Raw genomic sequence first — 22,838 nt, forward strand, 5'->3', positions numbered from 1 at the left:
ATTGATAATAAATATATTAAACTGGAGAGTGAGTATTTTAATGGCTTAAAATTGATTTAACAACTTAATGTAATAAAATAAATTAACAAATGAAAATTAATTATTGAAATGAATTTCTATTAATTTTACACTTTATAATTACATAAAAGAGTATAATATATTCCCAGATATCCTATTCCCATTTCCATACATAATGAAATCATCTTTGATTCCCAGACATCTCGTACAAAACCTTAATCCAAACAGCTCTTAAGTTTCATTACTCTTAGTCATGTTGGCCCTCGCTATTTCATGTCCACTATGGGAAATGACTGCAATGCAGGAATAGAATTTTCTATTCACGTTCTACTAAAGTCAATGATATGAGCCAAATCGAGCATAGTTCAATTGATATATGAATGTATTAAAAATTACGAGGTTTCTGGTTTGAGTTCTCTTATCGTACTTAAAATAATAATAATAATAAACTAACAACATGTATGTGTATATAATACCATCCATTTTGGTATTTATACTATTTTGAAGTTTGTTCAATATAATTCTTCTAATTTAGTCAAGTTAATTTTTACCTAAATTGGTCAAATAATAATGATAGTTTTTATGTAAAGAAATATAATAGGTGAATATAATTTCAAAATTTAAAGTAAAAATTAATAGATGACAAAAAGTTTTTTTTAAAAAAACAAAAAATCAATAATAAACTAGTATTGGAGGCTAAATTTAAGATTTATTGAAAATACATGGATTGAAAATAAAGTATAGACATAGTAATAATTTCCATCAACATGTTAATATTTTTATCTATATTTCCATGTTTTCATAGGTTCGATATCGACATGAGCTATGAATCGATATTTTCATTATATCGTTAAAGAATTTACAAAACATAATAGTTAAACAAAAAAATATCACCAATATAAAAAATAGACATGTTAACTTGTTTAAAAATCATATAATGTTTATTTACTCATTTAAATTTACTTTTTGAATTTTTCGTTTTTATAATTTTTTTCAAGAAATATCCATTGAAATTGAAATGTTATCGATATTTCTATCTAAATTTCCATAAATTTAAGACTTGATTCACATCAACATCGCCATGTTAAAAATTGAGTCTAGCATTTTAACCATATATATTATTGCAAAACCATGCCATGCAACGATTTTCAAAAGATAAGGATAATTATAATTGTAATTGTTGGAATGCCCTAAATCAATTATATGGTACTTCGAATGACTAAGCACGAGGGTCTCGCTCTACTTTGATACATATAGATAAGGACAATGTATCTCCATAATGATATGATATTGTCCACTTTGGTCATAAACTCTCATGACTTTGCTTTTGGAATCACTCCAAAAAATCTCATACCAATGGAGATAATTATTTTCACTTAAATACTTATGAACATTACCTTCCCTAATCAATGTGAGATTTTATTGGTAATCCTAATACTAACACTATTTATATGATCCATTTTGTAATGTAGTAAATGTTTTTATCTAATAAGACTTGACAATTGACACACATCATCCAAATTACCAATTTAATCTAAGATGTGACATGTTGACCATAAATTCCTATTAAACTAAAAAAAATGTTTAAACCTAAAAAAAAAAAGTTATTTCAAACTACAACAAAGTTTGACCCACTGCACATTATTATTTGAACTTTGAAGCCTAGATAACCTTAAAAAAATAACATCATAAAAAATTCAGCAAAGAAAAACAAGAAAGTTGTTTACAAACCATTCAACTAAGGCTAACCACTCAAATTACAAAGACAAAATAACAATACTAAATTCAGACTACGTTTACCAAATCGTAATGAAAATTAGTGTGAATTAATGAAATTTCATTGATTGATGAATTGTAATAAGCTTGAGTCACAAATGTAATTGGATTGATTTTAATCGCGTTAATTTAAAATTATGATTTTTATCAAATTTACTATTACCGTTACCTCCACCTCTACCTTTGAGGGTCAAGCGATAGTGGTAACGGTAATGATAATAGTAAAGATGTCAAAATTGATAATTTTGTAGTTGTATTATAACAGTAACAATAATGGTAGCCGTAATGGTAAGTATGATATTAACGATAAGAAGTAATTCGCAGACGCAATCAAATTGAGTACTCTCTATTCATTAATCAGATTGCATTATTTCATTACAGATTTGGGTGTGGGGTCCATGTATCACTATGTATCACTACAAATACAAATACAGAACACAAGTAAATAACGTTAAAAGTAATCAAATGAGACTCACTTTTTTTTAAAAAAAATTTCCATTGATCTATTAAGTTTTCAATGGAATTTTTTTGTAAATTTTAAATTTGAAAATTTATAACAAAATGAGTAGCTTGGCATATTTAATTTTATGAATTCTTTAAAACGTAATCTTTAAAATATAAGTTGTGCAGTTAGTGAAATTTGTCTTCTTCTTTTTTTTTTTTGTTTATAATAAATTAGAGGAGAGAGAATTTGAACTACATACCTCTTGATTCTTAGTATATACAGCTACTAGTTGAGTTAAACTCTTGTTAGCAGTAAAATTTATGTTTGAAACTCGTTCTTTGGACATACTATCTATATATGTATTGGAGGATCTAGTGTATATAGCAAAATAAATTGGTCATAAATGCATAGGTTGAACTCCCCCATATGTTACATGGCTACTAGTTATATTATCATATCCTATAATCTTAAAAGAGTTTGTTTAGTAACTATTTGATTTTTTGGTTTTTAATTATAAAAATTTAAGCCTATAAATACCAATTTCACCTCTTATTTTGAAAATTAAAAAATAATTTTTAAATAGAAAAATTCTTATAAATAGAAAAATCCAAAAAAATTTACACTTTATAGCAAAAAGTTTCAAAAGTGCTTTGTACTTTTGGAACTTTTTACTGTAAAGTGTAAATTTTTTTATATTTAAAAATATCCATTTAAAAATTTGTTTTTGTTTTTTGAATTTAATTGAGAATTCAACTATTTTACTTAAAAAAGAAGAATATCATTGTAAGAAATAGAGAATATGCTTAACTTTCAAAAACGAAAAGCAAAAAACCAAGGACCTAAGTAATCTTTAAGGAGCGATGTAAACAAACCAACTTCAATCGTAAACATTATTGAACCTGCACGTTTGTCGAATAACTCTATTTTTTTCATTTTATTTTTTATACTTTTCACATTTACTAAGAAACTCAATTTTCTCTTTTATAGACTTTTCATATTTACCAAGTAATTCCATCTTACTTTTTAATTTATTTTTACAATTATCAAGAAACTCAATCTTAATACTGTAAACCCCAAACACAAACTCACTAACTCTAACATATTAACCCTATATTTATTAATTCCACTCCATGGACCAAATGCCCCCTAAACGTACAACCGAGAAAACTAGTCATACTATATGCAAAGGCTTTTTGCTTATATATTAGAGTAATGAATCATACTCTACAATGAGTAATCTCAATTAGTTTTTTGTAGTACAACAATTGACAATGGGGAATTTAAACCACGAACTTCGTGGTTACTAGCATATTAGGGTATCCATTGTGGTTACTAGTAATCTCGATCAGTTAAGATATCATATTGTTGATCAAAATGTCAAAAGTTAAAATATTGTTAGGAAGAAAGAAGATGAAAAGATGAAAAATTCAGGTCCCGTTTGGTAATAATTTTGTTTTTTAAAATTAAGCTTATGGACACTATTTTTACTTTAAAATTTTTTCATTTGTTATATACTTTTCATTGTTTTTGTTTTTAGAATTTAGTTAAAAATTCAACTATTGTATTCGAAAAAGATGTAAATCATGATAAAAAATGTTGATGATATAAACCTAATTTTAAAAAACAAACCTAAAAAACAAAATATTACCAAAGGAGGCATTAGAGTTAAGAAAAGGGAAAAGGTTTCCAATTGGTCAATGAGGAGAAACTTAACAGTGAACGAAATGAGAGATTCTTAGTTGTAATGTAATTAGGTTTTTGCTTTTGATGGGTAAAGAAAAGAAGTTTTGGCGTTGCCTTTTATGGGTAGAATTTCGGTCGAAAACATTCCACAGTCTGAGAAAGGCAAAAGCAAAAAAGAGAAAAAGAGAAAAAGAAAAAGAAGAAAGACACCATTTCAAGCAAATTCCAAAATGCAAAACCGCCATCTTACATTAACAAGCACAGATCAATCACCTACTACTCTCCTTTTCCTCTTCTTCTTCCTCTCTCTTACTCGTTTCATTACACTTTAAAGACCCAAAAACCCAATTACTCCAAAACCCTTTAATTAATTCTCTGGATCATACTCAATTTTAGTGTTGTTTGTGGTTTTTTCAATGTGATTTTTGGGGGTTTTCAATGCCCCATCAGATGAGCGCCTCAGCACTTTCAAATCCCACTTTCCTTTTCCATGTGTAACTGAAGCTTCATTACTTTTGGGCTTCATCCCCTTATGGCGAATCGCGTATACCAAGTCTGGAAAGGAAGTAATGTGAGTTTCCCATTTCTTTTTTTCTTTTTCTTTATGATGTTTTTTAGTTCGTTTTACATGGTGGGGTTTTGGTGATTTTTGTGGGTTTGTTGTTGTTGTTTTTTTTTTTTTTTTCTTTCGTCCTTGAAGTTCAAAATTTTAGGTCTTTTCGGTTGTGCCATTGTTCTAGCTGCTTCAGTTTCCTGGTTACAACACTGAGTTTTTGTGTTGTATGCACTTGAAAAGTTGAAAATGAAGCTCCATTATATATTTTGTTTGGTCTTTTCGTTTTCCCATATTTTTCTTGAGACTGAACTAAGAATAGTAGCGGGTTGCTTTATTGCTGGAACTTTATTTGACATGCTTATGGGTGAAGTTACTTATCTCTAAGCTTTTCTTGTTCTGGTTGTTTCTTGTATCGCTTGTGTTCAATCTCCGTTCTGTGGTTGCTTGATGTTGCAGAATTCTCTCTTTTGAATGAACTGAGGAATATAGATGAAAACTACTCATTCAGTCTTTCTAAATAGAGTAGAATAGTTCAGAAAAAGTGAGGATATTTGACCATTGCTCTTTTCGACCATGTGCTCGAGTTTTTCTGTCTTGTTGACAGATTCTAATTTCTTTGGTTTCTAAGAAAGTTTGGTGAATTTTGAATAGTAGACAAACTTATTTTCGAGGTGCGTGTTCACCATATAGCTGCTAACCTCTGGAGATTTCTTCATGTCTTTGATGGTGATACATGTAGCACCTATTGAAGCACAAACATTTTGATTTGGGCAACCTGTCCATGTCCCACACTTCGACACTTTGTGGTAGATATTAGTTGAACAATGAATCAGTTGAGTATGAGTCCGACTGTGCTAGAGATTAGTTGAAGATGAATCAATTGAGAATGGGCACGACACTTGTTGGGCGATGCATTTTTCTCTGTTGAATTATTGTCGAAGATGTGTGAGGATGAGTGATTTGACGGTAGTTGTCTTATGGAACATTTGGCCTATACTATTCAAGATGGCATCCTTGTATTCAAGTTTTGGTGCAACTCTGTTGTGCATAGTCACAAAGACCTCTCAGGCTGGAGATTTTATTTATTGTCTCGTTGTGATATCCACATTATGTACGTGTAAGTTGTCTTCATTTGAAATGTAAGGCAGTTTGACATGCTAAAAAATAAAATACCTGATATTAAACAAAACAATTTTTTTTTGAGAACTACATGCAAATGTATTTCTCAATTTCTCTAAAACTTCTAGACACAAGTGAAACAATATATGAATAAGAATGAAGCACTCCATAAAATAGGGCTTTTAGAATCAAAATGGTCCACATGTATTTTGTCTTGTGGATGTCCAGAGTGTTGGTCTGTTGTTCGAAAATTCTTTCAAATGTATGAATGTTATTTAATTGGCCTTCTTATATTTGTAGTAGGCTGGTCATAGCAAGCAGAACGGGTGGAATGAGAATTATGTCCATTGTAACTAGAAAAGTTGGTTTTCAAATTTTATCTATATGTTACGGTAGTCAATTTATTAGTTTCTTCTATAATTGTTTTCAATGTGTTATTCATCTATAAAGCATGGAAGTTAGTTGATGACTTCTGTTTACTTTTGTGAGTAGCCCAAGTGAGAAGAGAGTAGTATCTTATAATGATACAATTTTCAGTTCCTGTTGTGCATTCTAATCTATTGCTTTATATATGCATTATATATGCTGTTGCCATGTGTTCCTACTTTAAGGGTGTTAACAAACGAACCCATGGATGCTACTTCCCTCACCTTGTTACCCTACTACTTTTCTTATACTTTTATGGAGCTTATAAACTCGCTAGAGTTTCACTGTCCTGATGCCTTTATTCATCCTAAATATTGAAGTACTCATCCCACAACTCCATCTGTCTTATGTGTTATATTATTGGATATTTTTTCCCCTTATATTTTTTTGCTTGTGATTTTGCAGAAGTTTATCCTCGGTGGGAGACTAATATTTGGGCCTGATGCTAGGTCATTACTTGTCACAATACTGCTGATTACAGTTCCAGTTATCATCTTTTGTGCATTTGTTGCAAGGCATCTTCGACACAAGTTTTCATCATATAATGCAGGATATGCCATTCTGGTGGTCGCCATTGTTTTTACTATATATGTTAGATCTCTTGACCCTTCTTTAACGTTTAAGTATTTGTATAAATTATTGTTCTGTAAAAAGAAAATATTTAAGTTTGTTAATGCGTATTGGATATGGATGATTGTTCTATCTTTGATGAAATATCTGATCCCTTCTATGTTCACTGTTTTCTTTCTTTGTTCCTTTATTTATTTGGATGAACTCTAAATGTGATTAAGCACACTATATTCTACGTCTTTAGTCTTCTACTAATGTTAAGTGAAAACAGAAAAGTGCGGTTGCTAGTAACTTGAGAAATAATAGAAAAATGTAGTTTATCCTTCAATGAAACAGTCTTCTATTTGGTTTAGTATCTCATCTGTGTAATCAGGGGAAGTTTTGAACTGTAAAGGAACATAAAAGAGAGATGCTTAAGCAACTTTCCTACCATTTGTGAATTTCTGATGTCTGATTTCTTGAAGTAATTTGGCAGTGGTTAATTGAAATTATGTATACACCTTTACTTTTGGAATCTCTGATGATATCTGATTGATGTTCTTGTCATGAAAATTGAATGCCGACTTTTTGCACAAGAATTTTATCCCAAATCTGAACCTTCTTGTAATCTTCTTTCTAGGAAAATCTGAAATTGTTACTGTTCTTGGCCATATTGTTCCTGCTGCATCTTGTGGCCCTCTCATTTTTTTTTCCTTCTTTTAATTACCAGTACTGCCTATTTGTTTCAAGGCCAACTTTTGTTGTTTGACATTGACTTCAAGGTCTTGATGACATGTAATTTAGTTATTGATGATGGTAGGTACTGGTACTTCTTTTCCTTACTTCAGCCCGGGACCCAGGAATAATCCCTCGCAATTCACATCCTCCAGAGGATGAAATCCGTTTTGACTCTTCAGTATCAGTTGATGTTGGGGGAAGGCAAACTCCAAGTCTACAGTTTCCTCGGACAAAAGAAGTTATTGTAAATGGGCTCCCAGTAAGAGTAAAGTATTGTGACACATGTATGCTATATCGTCCACCTCGTTGCTCCCATTGCTCAATTTGCAACAATTGTGTGGAACACTTTGATCATCACTGCCCTTGGGTGGGTCAATGTATTGGATTGGTAAGCTGTTCACAGATTGATTTCAATTTTCCCTTCTGTACTTTGTGTCTTGGGCTTTCTACTCTGATTCTGATATCATCACTCTATTTTTGCATTCATGCAGCGGAACTACCGTTACTTCTTTATGTTTGTATCTTCTTCAACACTTCTTTGTATGTATGTGTTCGCAATGTCAGCATTTTATATCAAGGTTTTGATGGATCAATATGAGAGCACTGTTTGGAAGGCAATGAAAGAATCACCTGCATCAGTCATATTAATGGCCTACTGCTTTGTCTCCCTTTGGTTTGTTGGTGGTCTAACTGGCTTCCATTTGTATCTTATTGGCACAAATCAGGTTGGTTCTTAATATTTTCCTTTTCCACCCTACAATCTTTGAAAATGGAAGATGCATCATAAACTACTATGTTTTTGCCTTCATGTAATATGTTTTTTCTTGGCCAATCAACCAAGAATTAAGTAATATAGTTGTGTCTAAACTGCTGCTATAGGATTAATTTCATCCCAGGGTATTGAGGGCTGGATGATTTTTATTTATTTTGATGAGAAATTGTTTGATTGATAGAAATTCATATAAAATGAGGGGAGGAAAGCCTCAACATGCATGCCCAGTGTTAACCATAAGCTTTCAAAATCACCCCGTTGAACCCTAAACTTGAAATGAGCGGCGACATTAATATCTTCACACTAAAATTAGAAAATTGTTTGTGAACCAACTCATAGATCACACAGAACTCAACCAATTTAGAACTCAAGATCAAGCCACAAAAATTTTTGAAATTGTAGCATAAAATTATCTGAACCTAAATTGGTAAAAGAATGTTGAAAATTGAACAATAAAATGTCTAAGCTGAGTCAAAACGCATCTAACATGATTAGCTGAGTCAATTTCTATAAGATTGGTATTGTCCAGCTTCATCAAGAGCGCTAGAGCCACAAATCGTTTTAGAAAAATGTAAACTTAATTAATTGAAAACATTAATTGCACTACTTACTCAAAAAGATTTTGTTTAAAATGGATTAACTAAGCAAAGTACAGGGTTAAAAATAATTTTTTCTCTCAACTTCTTTCCATTGGTATAAGGAGAGAGAGAAACGTACAGTTACTTGAAAGCTTATACAGCCGACACCAAGAAGCAACAACAAAAGGTCAATTCTTCCAAGAACTGGAAAGATGTTATTCCCCCCCAAAAGTGGCTTTTTTTTTCCTTATAATTTTTTTGAACAACACAAAATGAAATTTTAACAGAGACTATTTCCTTTCATGGATGGAATTGATGAGTAAAACTTTAGTCTCATTTTTGTTGAAGTCGAATGCTCTGAACTGCTAACAAATACCGTGGTTATATTTCCGTATGGGCAATGGAGGATAGAACTTTACCTTATTTTGCATGCTGTGGTATCAAATAAAATGCAATTGATCTCTTAAAATCAAGGAGCTATTGTGAAGTTGTTTGTTTTTCTCTATTCAATGGATTTCAGTACAAATGGTTTGAAGAAAATGAAAATGCATAGGTCTTTCAATTTTATTAATTAGATGATTGTTATGTTCCTATTCCTAATTAGTTGTGTTGGTTTCACGATATGTTTTACAGACAACCTATGAAAATTTCCGGTACAGAGCTGACAATAGGATCAATGTTTTCAATCGGGGTTGTGCAAATAATTTTCTTGAAGTATTTTGCTCGAAAGTAAAGCCATCAAGGAACAATTTTCGAGCTTTCGTCCAAGAGGAGGTGCCAAGGCCTCAAGTTCTTCCTCAGTTGCCCCGTACTGCAGCAGATGATTTGGCTTCACATCCACGTTCAAAAGTCGAAGATGATCTTGATATAGGTGAAGACTTGTTGAAAATCTCCCAGCGTCGTAACATCGATGAAATCTCAGAGGACATACGTAGCAGAGGGAGTAATGGGCCGCCACTTAATGCCCCAGAGGCGGACCCTGTTTTGGAATCTGATCATCAAGCACCAACAATTCGATCAGACCGACATTCAAGTTGGGGAAGAAGAAGTGGTAGCTGGGAAATTGCAACCGAGGTCTTTGCCAACTCGAACGTGACTGAAAGCCGAAGTTATGTAACATCAAAGGAGACATTTCAGTGATCATGTACCAACAATTGAGTTGAATTGAGTTTAGATTGATGTTTTGTTTTAGCTGGAACTGGAAGGAAGCTCCTTTTTCTAGCACTCAGAGATGGGAAAGCAAATTGAACCCACTTAGGTACAAAATTATATCACTCTCTCCCCCCTCTATTGTTTCTTTTTCCTTTTTTTCCTTCATTTTGTTTATGCTTGAAGATCCATCTAAGGTAGAATTGGTATTGGTTGTAATTGTTTGGAATGAGTAGTGATTTGGGTTGTCAAACATTTTTTTTTTCTCTTCATTGGTAGTTTATATTTTACAACATTCTATTCTGGCGCTGTCAATTTATTTCTTCTCGAGTCCCCCTTAAGCTTTCTGATGACTCAACAACCAGCAGCAATTTTTTATTTGTTTTGCAATATTGTATTTGGTAATTGAATATGTTTACTCTGTAGTTTTGATTAGCCAAAACAGGTATAGTTCAACCGAGATACGAAGGTTTAATGATCAAGAGGTCTGTGGTTTGAATCCTTCTATCTCTATTATACTCACGTTGTAGTTTGGATTAATGAAAGGGTTTGTTAATGCCTTTCTTTGATGTGTTGAATTATGTTCAGATCGGTCAAGCATTCGAATAGGGATCGAAAGAACTCCAATGTATGATGCTGCCGTTATATACATGTCTTTAGTATTTGGTTATGTTGACCCTTCAACGTGTAATAAATATTGCTACACTTCAAAAATTTTTCCTGTGCATGCAACATATTTGGCCTGTCGTGTTTTATTTTTTGATTGATTAGACTTTCTAATGTTCTTGTTATATACTCGAACACTCTTTTATGAAGTTTAAAAGTGTAATATTTTGTTAAATTTTGTACATTTTAATAAACTTGGTCTATTTACCTTTTTTATAAATTGCAGCTATCTTGTTAAAATTAATTAATGAAAATTGGTATATTTTAAATATTTATAAGTTACGTCAATATTAATTTTTGTTCGTCGGAAGACTTCTCTAACTATATTGAACTTTGTGTCTACTAGGTCTTAAATTCTTTAAAATGTTGGATAGGTTATGGATTTATGAAATTGAAAATTTAGGAATTTATTGGACATAATTATAAGTTTAGGAGCCATTTGATAACATTTTCGTTTCTTGTTTTCAGTTTCTTGTTTCCTATTTTTTAGAAACTAGAAATATGAACATGTTTGATAATTATTTTTGTTTTCCATTTCTTGAAAAAAGAAATAGAAACAGAAACTTGTTTGATAATTATTTTTTCTAATAATATACTATAAAAAACGGTATAGAAACAGAAACTGAAGATCAAAAACAGAAATTAGTAAAAATTTATATCATCTAATATAAATAAGTCCGGAGGATAATTATATTGGAGTTGGAGCGATTTGACATTAATGTTGCAGTGGTGGATGAGAGAGTCACATTACCCAAAAACTTAAATGGACACAATAGTCAAATTCTTTCGATCAATGAAACTCTAAAATCCACTTTAAGGTATTAAATAATAATGTTACAAGAGTTGAACTCATGAAATATCTTATTCATTTCAATCAAAGCTAGGGGTAGAAAGTATTTATGCATATTACTAATGAGGTGTTTCATTTCCATCCATTTAAATGCCCCAACTTAGATAGAATTAATCTTAGACAAAAAATCCCTTAGATACGTTTGCTACAATTTTAATTTTTTATTAAAATCAATATAATCCTATTAAACTGATTAAAAAGATTAAGCTTAATTTCTAATCTTATTAGAAATGTGATCTTAGGTTTATGTGAATCATATTTTAAAACTATTTTTAAAAATTTATTTTAACTTAAGGTTTGCACGTAATTCTGAATTATTGATTTTAATGTCTAATTTTATTTAATTATAATTTTTATAAAATAAATAAAATAAATTAAAATCATACAATTGCATTCATTGACATACTTAGTAAATTATAACAATTATAAATTGTCTAAGTTAGTGTCATGATCTATGCAATTCCATTTCATCACTAACCATATATAACACTTATATAATAAGGTAATGAAATAATTAACAACATTCATCCATACATATATACAACTATATATTATAATACTTATAATATAAATGATGCATGATTATGTTATGAATGCATGCAAAATATACTAATACTATATGATGTATAAGCATGCTATAAAAATTAAATCATGCAACTATATATTATAATATTTATAATATAAATGATGCACGAATAATACATAACATATGGTGGTATTTTCACTATATGACATACATTATGACATATATAAATTTAAAAATAAATCATACTTCAAATGCATAATTTAAAACAATTAATGAAACGGGATTGAACACCTAAACGATTAATTAAATTAATATAACACTTATATTAATTTAATTAATTAAAAAACATCTAACTATTACATAACAATAGTCAACTGGTTCGAAACAAGTGAATCGAGCCTTGAACTGCTCGAACTGAACTGCCCAACCCTCAAACCGGATCCGAACTGCTTGAACTGACCAAACTGCAAGTGAACTAATTGGATCAGGAATTGAATTGAGCGAGAACCAATTTATTCTTTCCGTCTCGGAGCATTTCAACGTTGTGGTATAGACAGCACTGTACAACCACAATCTTCTTCGAAATTCCTCCAACCTCGTTTTCTCTAGAAACACATCGGAACAATCATGAATGACCCAAAATAGTAAATTATAGAATCGAACGAAAAGAATTATGCCCAAAACAGGGGCCTTTACAAACCAAATTGTTAATAAAAGCAGTAAATTCTAATGGTCAATCCCGAAAACATCCATAATTATAAACCATTCATCACAATATTCATCACATGAATACAAAATGCATAAACCCACCAATGCTATAAACTAATTCTGAAAAATTAAAAAATTTGGGCTAAAAACCTTGCTCTGATACCAATTGAAAGAACCAGTGAAGGTTCGCAGTGGAAAGGTGTTGGTCCCAATTTTATTTTTCACAGAATTGACGTTTTACAGAATAAGGAAAAATTATGCATTACAATAAAAAATTCTACAACATGCATTTACACAAAAGAATTAGGGAAGAAAGAGGACTTACCCTTGAAGCCCAATAATGTTCGTGTAGTCCCTCGATCACGAACGTTTCAATCTTCCAATTCGATCTCCAAGAACTGAGATCCCAAATGAAGACACCACCACTTGAGAACCTTCTGTATTCTCTTGGGATGAAAATTTAGCAGGAGTGGTGGGTTCTGCTTCTTTTGGAAGAGGAAGGAGAGGATGAGAGGAAGAAGAAAAGCACTTTTTCTTCTTTTTGTTATTCGGGAGTTTTTTCAGAGAGAACCCAGAGAGATTTTCCTTCTCTTGCGTCTAAAGGAAATCACAAACAGAGATTTCCATGAGCAGTAGAAGGGATTGTTACAAATTCCATTCAGATTGAACACAAACAATTACAATCTAAAACGGAAACTAACAGGTCATGCATAATCAGAAATTACAGTATGCTATAAGAGTATCAAGGGATAGAGTATGCATACCTTTGAAGAACCATTCTTCAAGAATCCCTCAATCAGTCTCCAATATGTCCAACAACAACAATACTCGAATGCAACGAACAGACCACCAACAACTCCTTGAACCCAATCGAGTCCAACTCGATTCATGAATGAAGTTAGAACACCACCACAAGTATTACCTTGGTATTCTCGGTGTCCAAGAGTCGTGGGCTATGTATGATCCTGGAATGAGGAACGAAAGAGGTATGTGATCAAGTAGACGATCGAGTAAGTAGGAGATGAAACACTGTCTACCGCATAGACAACGTACTCGATTGTTTAGTAAACGGTAGTCTATCGCATAGACTTTACTACTTGATCATGTAGCAACGATCAACTGAGTAACTATTGCATAGTCAACTCTAAATGATCGTTTAAGCTCTCAACAACTATCGCTTAGTAAAAACTATTTTTCCTTGATAGCCTTTTTCCATGAGAAATTTCCGAATAGAACAACTACTAAATTTGGAAAATAATTTTTCTTTCATCTCACGGTTACCATAAAACTTCCCATAACTTCCCATTCAATCGGTTATTAGAGAAAAAGATTTAATTATCATATAATTAATATATTTTAAATAAATATGTTAACCAACTCATCATATTATATTTATAACATATAGTTTTAATATTTCATCATATGAAACATATAAACCATAGTTCTTTTTCTATTTTATGGTACTTAATATAAATCATATTTATATTAATTCCTCCATTTAATGTATCTAATACATCACACTAATTATATCACATATAATTGAATTTCCTCTTGTTAATTTGAACACTTCATACTAACCCAAAATCTAATTCTCAACTTGAACCCATTGAGCTACCAAGGAGACTTCATAGACCTGTAGCTTGAAGCTCCAACGGTATGTGAATAATTGACTAAACTCTTTAGTCACGAGATCCATCATCCGTTAACTGTCGGACACTCTACTAAAGACCGACAACTGCACTCTTCTCACTACAGATATATTTCTGTGTCCATATAACTAATCAACAGTGCGATAACCCTTCATAAATCACTCGTAAGAATAGTTGGGCCAATTTAACATTTTGCCCCTGTAGTTATATCTAACTCCTTAAGTACCACTGATTCCTTTAATGAACAATAAGTCATAGTCCTACTATGACTGAGTCCTCTCTTCAAAAGAGAGGGTGTGGCCACTATGTTCAAGACCCAGAATCAGCCCTTAAGGGAGCAATCTATCTACTTACCACTGCTTCAGGGAAGGAGTGAATTCCGTTTTGTGTAATTGAGTTCCCAACTCCTTAATCAGACAAATCCCAAAATGGTAGGCCTGTTGAGTTGACAATCTGGCCACTCTCACCCATACTAATCAAAGGACTGCTCTCATAGGCAGGAGTTTCCAAAACACTCAGGATTAAGGTCGTATCACCTATGGTCATTTTAGTGAAATGTAAGTCTCAATTATCAACGACGTTATATAAAGAGACTAATCATTTCGTGGTTCGGTCTTATACAAACTCTTTGTATAAGACACCCCGCTCGCATGTCTCCACATGAATGGTAAGGATCAAACGATTTGTAGCACTTTACAACACTTGTAAATATCTACAAAACGGGCCGTATCTTTATCCTTATACTACAGACCATTTAGGTTATTACTTAAGACATGATCCACTTGTATATCTCACATATATGCTTAAGTTTACATGAAATAACTACGGATCTTAGTTTATTGGATATGAGTAAATGCAAATAAAATAACATTTATTTTATTAATAACAATGTGTACAAAACTATTTACAAACTACGAGACTCCTGGAGAATTAGGACACCAATTCCAACAATGTCAAATGCAAGCTAGGGACCAATCCCCCATAACCTCTCTCAACACCACAAGTGATGGAGAGTAAAAGTAGGTAGGGAGTCCCTCATTTAGTTTAATTTAAAATTAAACTAAATATAATATATAAATATATAAATATAATAACTAAGTTACTATATATATATCCTATATCAAATATAACATATAACCTATAGTTTTTATATTGTTTCAAAGACAATATAACCTATAGTTTTATTTCTCTCAATTAATCATGGTGTTTAGTAAAAATCACATTTATACTAAATTATATGAATCTCATCCATATAATTAATATTTGAATCATATTCAAATATTTAATTCCTCTCAAAATAAACTTTATGTTATAATGTATCGAATATATTATATTAATTATATCCCATATAACTAATTTAATTAATTATATCATATATAATTAATTCTCTCAATTAATTTGAACATTTCATATTAACCCAAAATTAATTCTTAGCAATCTTCGTTGAGCTACAGAGGGGACCTTATGGACCTATAGATTGAAGCTCCAATGATACTTGGATAATTAATTAAACTCTTTAATTAAGTTACCTAACATCCATTAACTACCGGTCACTCCATTAAAGATCGACACCTGCACTCTTCGCACTACAGATATATTTCTGTATCCATTGGATATAACTAGTCAACAGTGGGATGATCCTTCATAAATTGCTCGTAAGTACAGTTAAACCAAAATTACCGTTTTGCCCCTGTAGTTACATCTAACTCCTTAAGTACTATTGATCTCTCTAATGAACAATAAGTTATAGTCCAACTATGACCAAATCCCTCTCGAGCCAAGAGAGAGTGTGGCCACCTTGTTCAAGTCCCGGTATCAACCCTTAAGAGAGCAATTTATCTACTTACACCAACATCAGAGAATGAGTTCCGTCTTGTGTAGCTGTGTTCCCAGCTCTCCAATTAGATGAATCCCAAAATGGTAGGCATATTGAGTTGGAAATCTGGCCACTCTCACCCATACAAATCAAAGGACATTCATAGGCAGGAGTTCACAACTCACTCAGGATTCCGGTCATGTCACTTATAGTCATCCTAGTGAAATATAAGTCTCTATTATTAATGGTATTATATAATGAAACTAATCATTTCGTGGTCCGATCTTATACGAACTCTTTGTATAAGATACCCTCACTCATATGTCTCTACATGAATGATCAGGATCATATCATTTGTAGCACTTTATAACACTTGTAACATCTACAAAGCGGGCCGTAACCATAGTGTCATTAGGATAAGGTACTCAACCTTATCCATCTACTACATACCGTTTAGGTTATCATTTAAACATGATCCACTTGTATGTCTCTACATATATGCTTAAATTACATAAAATAACCTAGGACCTTAGTTTATTGAATCGAGTATATGCTCATAAAATAACAATTATTTTATTAATAACAATTTGTTTATACAATGTTTACAAACTACGAGAGTACAAGAGAGATTTAGGAAATTAATCCTAATAGTTCTTACCTTTATCCGAAAAAGAAACATGAGAAAGAATGAGTATAAAATACAATACTCAGTAAGTAACCCTACTACCGGGGTCAAACTAAGCATTTATGTCCAATAAATGCAACATTCTAATGGGACATGCATAAACCACCGCTTTTTCCTGGATGAACATCTAGTGAATAATTTAACCTGGCCTATCGTTGGTGGGATGTACCCACAAATCAATCACTAAAATCTAGTGAATTTCGAAGGAAACACAAACTTCTAGTAAAATTCCAAAGGAAATTACTAACCTCTGGTGAATCTCGAAGGAAACACTAACCTTTGGGGGTACATGACTACGGGTAAGGACAATTATCACTATCATAAATAACATGCATCATAAAACAAAGTCTCACAATCATGCAAATATAACATCATGCTTATACATCCTTTTAACAGATCATATAAAAAATTAATTCATGCTTATGCTCAAAACATACTTCAACATATTTAAAATAAGCTCATATATCCTCTTTAATCAGGCATCACGATTCATACCGTCTTGAAACCATCAAACTTTAAAATTTTTTGTCGTCACAAAGGCAGTTCCAATAGTAAGATTTCTTATCTCAAATTTGGCCTAAACAAGTTCAATCAACCCTAATTCCTGTTTGCCCAAAAAGATCGCGAACCAAGTCCTATGTCATAAAACCATATTTAGAATTCACAAATAAAGCCGAAATTCCCAATCACCCAAATTACATCATCGAATTTAAATTCATTCTAAAATTTTCCAACAACTTATCAACACTGTGTTTGCTCCAAATCTATACCAAACTTTGTTCAAAGACCAAGAAAGAACTAGTTCAATGCTCCAACCTTAGGGACAAGCCAAGATTCAAACTTAGTGGTTACTCAAGATTTAACCAAGAAATCAAAAGAACTTAACCAAAGGGACGAATGGAGAAAAGGGACGGTCAGACGACTCGATCTTTAGGTGGGGGTGAGGGTCTTCTTGGCGTACGTGAGGTGAAAAATGAAAGGCAGGGGGAAAGGGGTTCTTGCACGTACGAACGAAGGGGAGAGAGAAGGAATTAAATGAATTTTTTTCCTTTTCTCCCTTTTTTGTTTCTCCTTTTTACTTTTTACTTAAATGAAACCCTAACCTCCTATATATATAATTATTCTCCTTCCTTTTCCCCCTTTAACTCCAAATCCCCTTCCCTCTTAAATTCTAAATTCCTTAAAAAAAATTCTGAATCTTTTATTATTGAACCCTAATTAAATTGAATCCCAATATCCCAAATCTTTTCTAAAATTTTCCTCCAAAATATCTTAAATCCTTTATCTCTTAATAGAAATTTATCTCATTAGAATAAATTATTTTTTTTACCATAAAACCAAATATAATTCCAATTAATTCAAAATAATTAAATCGAAATGAGTTTAGCAAATCAAATAAATCTTGAATTCTAATCCCTTTATCCAACAATTTAAAATAAATTATTGAAGATTACATGAAAATTCAGGGTGTTACATGACATGATCTAGATCACTTTGCATGTAGGTTCCACACCATCCATCCATACTTGATCTATGTCATTGAACGTATTGGAACTAGTGAGAAAGGTTTAGTTACGAAGGTAGTGACAAAAGCCGCCTTGATTCTGTGCTGATATAAGAGATGGACTAGATTGAACTAAAGGAGAATTCTGTTATTGAAATAACCTGTTTATGCATTCTTAAAGTTTATGTGATTTAATTATATTCAATTACATAGAAATAGTCCAAGTGGGAGATTGTTAGACGTATTTAAATAATAATACGTATAATTAACGTATGGGTTACGTATGTGAATTAATATTTTATGAAATTAGGTTATTTTATTAGATTGGATATTATATGATCTATTTAATTAAGACCTTAGATTCCTTATTGAGTATGGACTAAATCGGTAGAAGCCCATTCCTAGTTCATTAGGGTTTAATGGAAACCCTAACTGAACTAGTATATAAAGAGACCTCAAGATTATGGTCCCCAATATACCAAAATAATAAGCATTCAATCTTGAATCCCATCTAAAAAGAGATCCCACTAAGGGCATTCGGAGTTTTGGTTGAGGAAGACAATAATCATTTTAAAGCTATATCATCTTGAACCTATCATCAATCCCTCAATGGAATCCGGTATGTTATTTATTCTTGGTAGTTTAGCATGAATGATCATAGAGTTAGTCTATTCAATATAGATTTAAAGTAATTGTGCTAACATAAATCATTATTAATCTCTCATAAAAATAGTTAGGTTAACAATGAAAGTTGTATATGATTTTCATGCTTCTTATTTTAATTTCAAGAGATTAGTAATCAACTAAGTTTGCATGAGGAAATTTTATTGTTGAAAGATAATAATCTTGGAGTTTAATTTCCATACTTAAAGTATCTCAATAACACAAGGTTCTATAAAACTTTTGCATGATTTAATAAAAATAATGAAAATGACATTCTAAGACGCCTTTATCGTCAAAGTTTTAATATTTGTTTTTAAGTTTTTGTTAATTTAAAAACTCAAATCATTCATCCTGTTTTCATCCCTTAAATACAATTGACATGACATAACAACTAGACGAAATTTGGATATATATGATCTAATGAGGATGATACTCTCTCAAGGCTATACTATTACTTGATGTGTGCACTTGTGCTCATTAAATTTTTGGCGCAGTTGCTAGGGATCGAAATTATAAATTAGTTTAATATTTAAGAATTAGATAGATTTTAATTTAAGTTATATTCTATTATTTTTTCCTTTTTGGGATTGGTTAGTTATATTCTCATCCGTTCCTCGTAATAGAGATTCTAATTTTTTTTACCTTTTAATCTTGAGATTGTTAAGACTTTTAGGAAAAATCTTAAGAGTAGAAAAGAATAAACTAGTGAGATGATAAAAGAAGTACCAAAAGCAATAAGGGAGTTTTCCAACCATCCCTCCTGACGACTCAACCTAGAATTGTGCATGCTTCTATAAGTGCAAACAACTTTGAGTTGATGTCGGGCTTGATCCAAATGGCGAAGGATAAGGCTTTCAGAGGATGCCTTGCTGATGATCCTCACAAGTATCTTAGATATTTCATTGAATTATTTAGAATGGTAAAGTTAAGTAGAGTTTCTAACAATGCTATTAAACTAAGATTGTTGCCATTTTCTTTGCATGGTCGTGCCAAAGAATAATTAGAAACTGTTATTTCTGAGAGTATAACCATATAGGATGAGCTGGCACAAGGGTTCTTGAACAAATATTTTCTGCCAGCTAAGACAACTATATTAAGGTCGGAGATTGACACATTTCATCAACAAGGTGATGAGCAACTCTTTGAGGCTTGGGAAAGGTATAAGGACCTCTTTAGAAAGTGCCCATTGAAGGATCTCATTGAAGAGAACCTTGAGCGGAAGCGGTATTGTCCCAATTCCCATTTCTCATAGAATATAATTTTTCTACAGAAAAGAAAGAACAAACTATGCATTTACATAATTTAGTTACAACATGCTAAATTAAAATAAGAAACTTAGGGTTTTAGAAATCCTTACCTTTGAAGACTTTTTTCAAGAATCTCTCGAACTCAAAGTCGACACTACCATGATGGTAACCTTGGTATTCTCAGGTAGAGAATCCAAGAATGGTGAACTCTGACTATTTTGGAATGAGGGAATTGAATTTGAGTAGAGAGGAGGAAGAGTTGAGATTGTTCACTAACCACCAAAAACTCACAGAACCATTTGAAGAAGAAGACTTTCTCCTCTCTTTCAAAAAAAAAAAAAAAAAAAAATACCAAACCCAAAAATCAACCACTCACTTACATGGGTAGAGAGAAAAGAGGGGGAGGAGTTGTAATTATTCGCTCATTTAAAAATAATATTTAATATATATATATTATAACGTCCCAAGTTTTTTTTCATAATTCAAATTTTATAATTTTGTAAAATTTGAGGACAATTTCGTTAATTTCGAAATTTAGTTTATTTAAAGGAAAGATTTGGATTTATGTCGCAATTAATTTAATTTTAAGTAAGTTACTTTTTAGTTAATGTCTAGATATTTTTCTTTCAAAAGTTTTAAATTTGGAGAATGTAATTGGTTTGATTTTTGAAATTATGATTTGAAGAGGAGGAGAAAAGGATTTTAAAAATATGTATATATTTGTGTATTTAAGGAATAGAATAAAATAAAATAAAAGGATAGAATAAAATAAAATAATATTTATATTAANCACCGCCCGCTCACCATTCGTCGTCATGAAAATTTTCTTCAGTCGCGCCACCATGAGTTGCCCAGCCTCGCGTCGCTACTCGTCCCTCGCATAATCGTGACCGCGCCACCGATTCGCATTTCCAGCCGCCCGGTCGTGCGTGTTGCAGCGTTTTCCCTCCGTCCGTTAAGCATTTTCCCTTTCTATCTTTGCGCGTGTATCCTTCCCTCAAACTCAGATCTCACAACCGTCACAATTGGAGCTCTACTCCATTGTTTACGCACAGATCTAGTCGTCGTCGCCTCCAATTGGTCACCGCCATTGTCGGCCTTCACGTCTGAGGTGCAGCACTAGCCGCTGGCTTTGTCTATAGATCTCAGACGGCTAGATTTGCGCGGGGATGACCAGATCTACGTGTGGGTACCTTCGTTCAGGTTCATCGGGGCTTCTATTGCCGTCTTTGCGTGGGCGTTGCCTTCATCCTAATGGGTTTTGACCGAAGGTTCCATTTGGGTGTTTTAGTTGTGGATTGAAGAGCGGAAGTAAATATTCAGTTGCTGTCTAGCAAGTTTGAGATCGGTTTCAATAAGCTTTTGGTAAGTATTTAAGGCTTCGTGGCCATTTGAAGTATTAAAGGTGCTGTAGATTAAGTTATAATCCTTAGTTGTGGTTTATGTTCAAATCGAGCCACTAGATTGTATTCTTAAAAGGGGTTTGGGTCGAGCAACTTGTTGGGTAAGTAATCTTACTACTGGAATCGCCTTTGTGTCGGGCGATAAATTTATGATTTATTTTGAGGATTTTAAGACTAGTTACAAGGATAATTTCGACTGTTATGAGATTTAATGGACTACTTAGAAAAGATATATGAACACGTGATAATATGTCTAAAGCATTTTAATGTATGAGCATGATTTAGAATTTTATAAGACATATTAAAAGTACGATTGAGCATGACCCTAAATTATGAGTTAAGCGACATTACTACTGGAATGTCTTAAAGCTAGGTAAAAGTTGGAACATTTGTTGATGTACATATTTACGTGATTTATTATGAAAGTGTGTAGGCTATATGATGTATTATGAAATTTCAAATTTTTGATTGTTTACATGAGTTAGTGCATGAAAGTGATGTATTAGAGTTGATCCATTAAAACTAGATTAAACACATACGTTGAGGTTAATTAACATGACCTTGATGAGGAGATTTTAGAGGAGTCATGACTTATGTGGAATGTTATATGTAATATGAAGTGTGGATGCGAATCCTTCTTCCTTTCCTGCCGACTAGTGACTGCGATGAAAGCTTGAGGTGGTGTGATGGAAAGTTGATACATACCTTAGAGGGTACTGGGTTGCTACGTAAGAGATGCACACTCAGTGGGTTATGTGTATACGAAAGAGGTGTATACATAACCATGTGTAGAAAAGGTTTATGCATCCCTACATTCATAGAGAGGATCTGGAGTGTACGAAGAGGTTACACACTCAGTGAGTTATTGTATACAAAAGAGTTGTACATAACCAGTGTGTTACGAAAGAGTACACACTCAATGGAGGTTATGTTGTATTAACGTAAATAGGTGTTGTAGGACATAACCATGGTGTACAAAAGAAGTACACATTCAGTGGTTATATGTATATGAAAGAGGGTACTAACCATGTGTACGAAAGAGGGTACACATTAATTGGGTTATGTGTATATGGAAAAGGTTGTATACATAACATGTGGTACATAATGAGATTGCCGTTTCCTTCAGGAGTTCACCTGGGTTCTGTTTCCTTCGAGATTCACAGGGGTTGTGTCCTTCGAGATCAACTAGGGTTTGTGTTTCCTGTTGGGATTCACCAGGGTTTGTGTTTGCCTGTTCCGAGTTCACCAGGGGTGTGTGGGTCTTACGGGACTTACTAGAGCGTAGTGGACCATACTTAAACTATCCAGGTTT

At 32.4% G+C, this 22,838-nt stretch overlaps 1 protein-coding gene across 1 annotated transcript; it reads left to right on the forward strand.

Annotated features, from left to right (window-relative positions):
- Positions 1-4,060: 4,060 nt before the first annotated feature.
- LOC120076421 (protein S-acyltransferase 8-like) lies at positions 4,061-10,124 on the forward strand. Its single transcript, XM_039030243.1, has 5 exons — positions 4,061-4,493; positions 6,429-6,614; positions 7,393-7,698; positions 7,802-8,035; positions 9,294-10,124. Exons 1-5 carry the CDS (start codon positions 4,455-4,457, stop codon positions 9,798-9,800), a joined length of 1,272 nt encoding a protein of 423 aa, XP_038886171.1. The 5' UTR covers positions 4,061-4,454; the 3' UTR covers positions 9,801-10,124.
- The last annotated feature ends 12,714 nt before the right edge of the window (positions 10,125-22,838 follow it).

The sequence above is a fragment of the Benincasa hispida genome, chromosome 4 (assembly GCF_009727055.1).
Source record: "Benincasa hispida cultivar B227 chromosome 4, ASM972705v1, whole genome shotgun sequence".
Taxonomy (NCBI): Eukaryota; Viridiplantae; Streptophyta; class Magnoliopsida; order Cucurbitales; family Cucurbitaceae; genus Benincasa; species Benincasa hispida.